At 39.2% G+C, this 7,591-nt stretch overlaps 1 protein-coding gene across 1 annotated transcript in view; it reads right to left on the bottom strand.

Annotated features, from left to right (window-relative positions):
• Window positions 1-6,326: 6,326 nt before the first annotated feature.
• Window positions 6,327-7,591, bottom strand: part of ASXL3 (additional sex combs like transcriptional regulator 3) — a gene marked incomplete at its 5' end in the record, with an annotated part of 8,512 nt that continues 7,247 nt past the window's right edge. The window contains one exon of the mRNA XM_009585779.1: window positions 6,327-7,386. Coding sequence (XP_009584074.1) covers window positions 6,327-7,386 — 1,060 coding nt within the window. The remainder of the gene's footprint in view (window positions 7,387-7,591) is intronic.

Raw genomic sequence — 7,591 nt, 5'->3', positions numbered from 1 at the left:
GGTGTGGGGGGGGAGGGCTTGTTTTCACTACAACTAAAGCTCCACACTGAGGAAAGACAAACCCTGTGTATTCCTGGTTGGTTTTCCCTGTGCTAAGAAGACACAGCAGCGTGTTTTCTCCTGATGCCATCTGCTGGCTGAACTCACCTCTCAGTCTGGGCTTACCTAAGGCGAGCACACGGACTTAAAAGAAATCACAAGGCTTAACTTAATACTTAATACTTAGAAGGTCCTTAGCGAAGCCAAATATTTATAAGATGGAATAAAAATGTGCAGAAATATTTTACAGGTTTGAAAAAGAAAAAAGAAGGAAAAGGACAAAAGTGAATATTTAGCTAGTACAGATGTAAGAAACTGATTTGCATTCCATTGCTTAGATGAGAACTTGTGAAAAATGAGCTTGAAAAGCTATTGCTGTCAGAAGCAGAGACGGTCCCTGATTTTGTGCAGCCCATGCAAAGACAAATATCTCAGCAGAATTTAACAAGTTAAATAATCTGCATGACAGTACTAGCTGAGGGAGTTTGCCAGGTGGGTACTGGATATGAAAAGAAGATCATTGGATTATAAACTACATAGGATGGCACTGTCTGCTTTCTGGATTTGGACAGATTTTGGCAGAAGGGGCTGCCATTCGCTGCTAACAAGAGTCTCAGATGGTACCACAACCGAAATAATAATGATAGGAAGCTGGACAAAAGATGGTGTTTAAGAAGCGCTGTCCTGATATTTCTGAGCAGGCCTATGAAAAAGCTATTTGTTGCCCACCCTCTAACACTTTCACCCGAACCACCAGCACTCAAAGCTCTCATTGCAGGGTAAAATGCTGAAAACTTTTTCAAAATTTATTTTTAATATAAAGGCTACTGAATTTCCATTTCAGGAAGGCCTTCCAGACTTCAAAGGATAGCTGGTTTGAGGAACGTAACTTGGACTGGTAGCCTTTCATGTACTATGGACATTTAATTTCTTCTGCTGTGGGGATGGGAAATGACGGAGGTGCATGCCTGGATGCAGAGTTGTTAAGCACATTCTGGACAGGTTTGCAGATGGAGGCAAAGTACTAAAATACACCCGGCATTCACTACTCAAAGCAATATAATCACTTTCATCCACAAACTATTCTACTTACAACAACTTAATATACAACACCTTGTTTTATTTTACTAGTATAAGATGATTAATACTTGAGTATCAGAAGTCATTCAGACTACGTCTTACATCATTGTCATTTAAAAATCCTTTACAAAGGACCGATTTTTCTCTCACATTTCTATTTCACCAACCTGTACATACAAAGGATGTGCACAAGCAGGATCGCCTGCCTAAGGCACTGAACATAAAATAAATAAACAAATGACAAATACTATTTTATCTCTTTATTTTTTTTCAGAATATTTTAATATTGAAGCCCAAGTTGTTATTTTCAAGGGATAGGGAAGGGGAAAAGGAAAGGGAGAAGAGAGAAGTTATGAAGACAAATTATTTTATTTAATTTATGGTTTTGTGAATGGTCATTTCTGTAGGCAACAAAATGTTGTTTTCTTAAAAAAAATAAAACAAACAGCACCATTAAAGAAAGCATGATCCCTGAATTCTAAACAAAACACTGTCTCGAAACAAAAAGTTGCTAAAATGCTTGTTTCATCCAGTCACGTCTGGTGGGGTAACAAAGCGAAGCATAACAGCATTAAACTGTAGCAATCCCGCTGAAACCAACTACACCCCCTTCTGAAGATTCAGAGAACCACTTTCTGAGCTTGTCCTGTGGGAATAATATTTTCTTTGGTAGAGGACCGAAGGAGGGTATTTTCTTCACTGAATGCGGATAGAAAAAATATCTATGCACGTTAGGGATCTCCCCAATAAATCTGTATTTCTCATGCATGTTAGGTATGAGTGGATTTCACATTGCTGTTATACTGCAAGAGTAATACTGCCCCATAAAGGCATAGAATGGCTAATGTCGAACAGATGTAAACATTCAGAATACTGACAAAAAAAATACATACACACAAAAAACCCTGTACTGAAAATGTGAATCGAGTTAAGTTTCCGTAAAGCAGAAAAAAATATTTTACAGCAGTACAAGAGAATTATGGCAACAAAGTAAAGCACTTTTCTTGTAACATTCATGAACAGTACAAATACAACAAAGTTATTCTACGGACTAAATTATTCTTTAACTATCAAATATAGTACAAAGCGAAATATTATGTGCTATAAAAGAAGCAGCTCCTTAAATTAGACTAAAAAATGCCTTTTTTTTTTTCATTGGTTTTACAGTGACAAAGCATGATGACCGAAGACAACAGGATTTCATAGATTCAGAAACATTTAGCTACACAGGTCCATGATAAATCCACTGAATATTTTGTTGCTTCCCCCCCCAGTGTTCCGCAGAGCCACAGAAGACGAACCGCTGCGCTGCTGCCAGGAGACTGCAGAAGTCATTCAGTGTTCAGAGCAGGGCCGATCACGTGTGTCAGCTAAAATGATCCCTTCTGGTGACACTTCTCAGCTCATCTTGAGTGTTTATCCCGGTACTTCACCACACCTTGGAGAAACTGCTAAACCAGAGGCTACAATAACGATTCTGAAATTGTGCGTGTGTTTATAAGGGGAAGGGCGTGCAGCATAAGGTAATTTTACTTCAGAAATTGCATTGTAAAGCACCATATGCACCAGCTTAAAAACTGTGCAAGGAATTGCAGGGCCCTGAAAAACCATCTGCACGTTCTGTAGCTTACCCTGACAACATGCACCACCCTCAAGAAGAAAGTCTATAGTACAGAGAATATACCTTTTGCTTTATGGCTCAACCTTTATTTTTGTCTTTTAAATGCTATTATTTCATGTACTAGACCTTAGCAGATAAATAAAATGCAAACAGGGAGCATCCAGTTCACCATTTCTTAATTATTTTTTTAAACATTATTTCAAAGGGAGTTTCTGCTTGGAAGATTAGTTCAGAACAGAAACACACAAACACACACACTGCAAATGCCCTAACGTTATCTGCATATCTCACAGGTATGCAATTAAAACAATAAACAGGGAGGAAAGAAAAAAAGAGTGTTTCTCCCTCTCACCCAAAAGTGCTGCTCCAGGGGTAGGAGTGGGGGAACAATTTTGGAGATTTTAAAAAAGAAAAGGTAATTTATACATGCTGGACATTGGGACACATACGTACGTACACACAAACACAGAGCAGTGTGTTCTTAAGCAATTCTTTCATCACTTTTCAGTGCATAAACTATTAACACCCCACGGTGCAAACTGCATGGTCATTAGAAAACACAATGACGTTGGGCCTGAAACCTGGATAATTAAACAAAAAGAGAAGTCATTCAAAATTAACCTCTAAATGTGATTGTGTTCTTACTGAAGACCAAGGGTCACTCTCCCCCAAGCATTCATGTGATACCAGAATCCAAGTAAGGTTTTCAGTCACACTAGGATTCAGTCTGGCTCCTATATCACCGCAGTTGCTTTTGAGTATTTTAATACCCTAAAACTATAATCTGTGACAACGCTTTACGACTGTTGCTAACTAATTGGTCAAATTTATTCCTGGTGCAACTCCAACGACTCAAGAACGAAAGGAGTGGAACTGCACTATGAAGAGTTTGGACGGTTGTGTAATATAACATAGCACCATCCAGTCTAATGCCATTTTAAATAACATTTTATCATGACCTCAAACATGCAAGTTGCAATCCTGATACAAAAATGACAACATGACATGAATGAGTTACCTACCACATTAGTCACACTCTTATCCTTTGAACAAAGGAAAACTATTTTGTGGCTGGAATTTATTTCTGTATTATGTCAGTCAATACAAGTATTTCAAGATGCAAGTACAAACAAATATTGACTTATGTGCTGTGGACAGGAAAACCTGAGCTAGAAATAAGGATTCCCAGCAGGCCTATATAAACATAGGTTATTAGAAGTCTAAGACTGGTTGCTCTCTTTATTTTAAATAGAAGTATCCTACCTCTACCAAGTATAAATACAATGCAATACAATTCCGATACAAAGGCTCCTCAGATATGAATTTGATATGCATTAACTGACTACACTCATGCTTACTCATGAGTATTTTCCAGTCACTGTTTTGCCAGAAGCTGGTGTAGCACTGGATGCTAATTTTCATGCGATTACTTTTAGGTTTTTGCTTGGCTGGCTTATTTTCCTACCAGAAGACCTGAAAGTGCTGAGAAGCCGTTTCTTAACTCACATGTCATATCAAGGAGCACTTTTGTATAGAAAAAATATATTATTGTATCAGCAACAAATTTGTTAATGTAATTATAAATGGCCTTTGTACCACACAGTGTCAAAAATAATATCGATATGTTGCTAATTACAATAAAAGAGAACATCAAGGTGCACCATAGAGCTTCCTATGACAGGAATGTATGTTGTAGATATTCCAGCTCACTTTTAAGACAATAAATGGCATTTATCATGTTTGTGAAAATGGTCCCACAAGAAAATAAATGTGGTTCCTCCATTCAGTAGAACCTCACTAATATGCACCCATGTCAGGGAGACTGGTTACAGCTTATGAATAAGTATGCAAACAAAGATCATATTAAAAAAGTATAGTGTAAAAAATAGTATACTTTTTATTTCCTAGATGTAGTTCCACCACTCACATTAATATTTCAGAACGCAACAGCAAATGCATGATGAAATCCAAGCAGTATTACATCTCACACATTCTTACTACATTGCTCTCTGAAAACTGTGGAAGGAAAATCAGTTTTCTTGAGCAGACTGTAAGGTCTTTGGATTAGTGAGGTTCTACCATAATGGTAAAAATAACATTTCTCTCTGATGCTGACATTTGGGCAGACCCAACACATATTGGCAGATGGATGACTTGCACTCCACATTTTGTGTTCTTGAAGTGGGAGTAAAAAAGCCCAAGGTATGCTCATCTCCCCAGCAACTGCATGTGCTTTATCCCTTTATAATATTTTCCTTTTAGGTGAATAGGGCCCCAAAATTATAGTTTTTCTTCTCTGCTGTTACAGTGGCTAGCGCATCTGGAATGCAGCTATAGTCCTAAATGTAAATACAGTACTGGATAAATACTGAAGGTTACTCTAAAGATGCAGTATCCCTTTTAAAAATGCCTTTTTGCTTCCAGATTTCTAAAAGGAAGAGTAAGGGGTCTGAATTCCTTTGAGAAAAGAAATGTCAGTAAGTAATTCTAAGAATTACTTTAAATGGCAAAACTCTGAGATGTTATTTAAACAGGGAAACTCACGTAAGAGGAAAAACAACTGATAATCTAATATTCAACCAATATGCAATTAGAATCTTTCCTTATTCATTCATCATAAGAACGCATCATTTTTAGGCCATGGAAAGGCTAAAACATCCAGAACCTATTACATAAGTCTGACCCTATGTATATATATATATTTGGGACCGACAAACCAAACGGACAGATTAGAAAGACAGGATATTTGAGTGGGAAACAGGAAGAGAAAACAGGTTTCTAATCCCCAGTAGAGAAGTTACCTTCTCCAGACGCTATTAAACCAATGTGATTCCAGTGTTGGTCCCACTAACCCATCGCATATACAAATCTTTCTCAAGGAATCAACAATAAGAGATGATGAGTAAGATTTGAGTTCCATAGTCCCTAGCAGGCATGTAAGGAAACTCCTCTAACAAACTAAATTCCTCTCTTGGTTTTTTTTTTTTTTGCTAGGTGAAGTGACTATATTTTAGCCCTAGATAGTGAAAGGCAGTTGAAGAAAACAATCCTATCAGCAGAAAAACTGCAAACCAACTTAGAAGCTATGATGGCCGATACCTCGCACCTTGCCACTACCCCACTCAAAACAGTTGCTATTCAGTGTGTTATTCATTCTGCATAGTTACTCCACTTCTTGCGGAGTTATTCTTCCACTGATCTTTAACCTGCAGCTTGTATCAACTATCAAAAAGTGGAGAAAAAACGTGCTGCACTTTGTGCAAATAAATAGAAGCTACGAATGACATGCATTAATGCCTTTTTTTTTTTTTTAGCACAGCAAGAGAGCTCATAGAAGCTTCAGCAACAAGGCTATCTTTTTTTTTTAAACTACTTCTACAGGTTTCCTCTTCTTCCCAGAAAATGGCACTCAGGCAGGAATAACTAAATTCTGAAAGCACCATGTGGAAGAAAAAAAAACAATTTAAAAAAAAAAAAATCAATCAACTAATTGCAAACCATTAGTGGCCTAAACTGTTCCAATTTCTCCGTTCCTTTGTCCTGCTCTCCCACGCTGATAAGGGATACTGCATCTTTGATTCAGTTCCTACCGTACAACCAGACAAGCTACACACAGTTTGGAAGGCCCTATGCAGTCATCATGACAGAAGGCTCCGCAGCCTTTGCACACGATCATGGCTTTCAGCCTGCAAGAGCATTTCAGTTCCAGTTCATCGGCATTGCTACTGTCAGCAAATTTCTGAACCGGGATCTGCGCGTTCTGGTTAGACAGGCCTGTGGCAGCGTTTGAGCCACTTCCTAGAATCCCAATCGATTTCTCAATTGCAGATGCTGCCCTTTTGAAGCTTGTGCTACCGAAGTGTATTGTTGGATAATTTCCACAGAGCTGCTGCTGCTGCTGCTGCTGTGGGTGCTGCGTCTGTATTTTCTGGGCAGCAAGTTGGGTAAAAGGCTTCTGTGGCTCAGAAAGTAAATAGGAAGAGAAATCTGCATTTTTTAATGCAAACGCTTTTAACTGTTCTTTCACTTCGTTCTGATCATAGGAAGCTTGTTTCATGCCCAGTTCGCAGCTGCTGCTTAAACCTTCCTCAAAAGAAATAGGTTCAGATTTTATATTGCTACAGATGCTTGCTGGCTGAGGCCAACTAAGTCTTTTAGTGGTTTCCATAGTAACTGTCGGTTGTTTTTGATCAGAGGGGACTTCTGCATTTGGGTGAGGAGGGGGAGGAGGTGGCAGGGGCGGAGGGGGAGGAGGGGGATGCACTAACGTTTTACTCTGCAGAGTTTGAGAGGCACTGGCAATGTCATCACCGTCCTTAATTTGAATATTAGGGGAAAACACACTTCCTAGCCTCAGCTGGTGAGCTGCTGTAGAAATATTCACATCTCCCAAGCCCTTCTGTTCCAGGTGTCTGCTAAAAGCAAATGCGTTGCAGCCAGGTGGGCCTTTTGAAGTAGTTTGCAACAAAGCTGCTGTAGGAATGGGGCCTCTTGCAGCCATGGACATTTGGTAAAAATGCTGTCTATGTGAGGTACTAGCTTCTGCATGAAAGCTGCCATTTTTATCAATGTGAAATAAGCTCTGCTGGAAACTGCATGAAGGCAACGGCCTCTTCTGCTGCTTGATCCGTTGCAGCCAGGTGGGCCTTTTGAAGTAGTTTGCAACAAAGCTGCTGTAGGAATGGGGCCTCTTGCAGCCATGGACATTTGGTAAAAATGCTGTCTATGTGAGGTACTAGCTTCTGCATGAAAGCTGCCATTTTTATCAATGTGAAATAAGCTCTGCTGGAAACTGCATGAAGGCAACGGCCTCTTCTGCTGCTTGATCTCTGGGCTGTGAGCGATTGGGCT

Source organism: Fulmarus glacialis, unplaced genomic scaffold, assembly GCF_000690835.1.
Source record: "Fulmarus glacialis isolate BGI_N327 unplaced genomic scaffold, ASM69083v1 scaffold49139, whole genome shotgun sequence".
In the NCBI taxonomy this organism is placed as follows: domain Eukaryota; kingdom Metazoa; phylum Chordata; class Aves; order Procellariiformes; family Procellariidae; genus Fulmarus; species Fulmarus glacialis.
The sequence above is the reverse complement of the archived record's forward strand: the minus strand, read 5'-3'. Positions and strand labels throughout refer to the sequence as shown.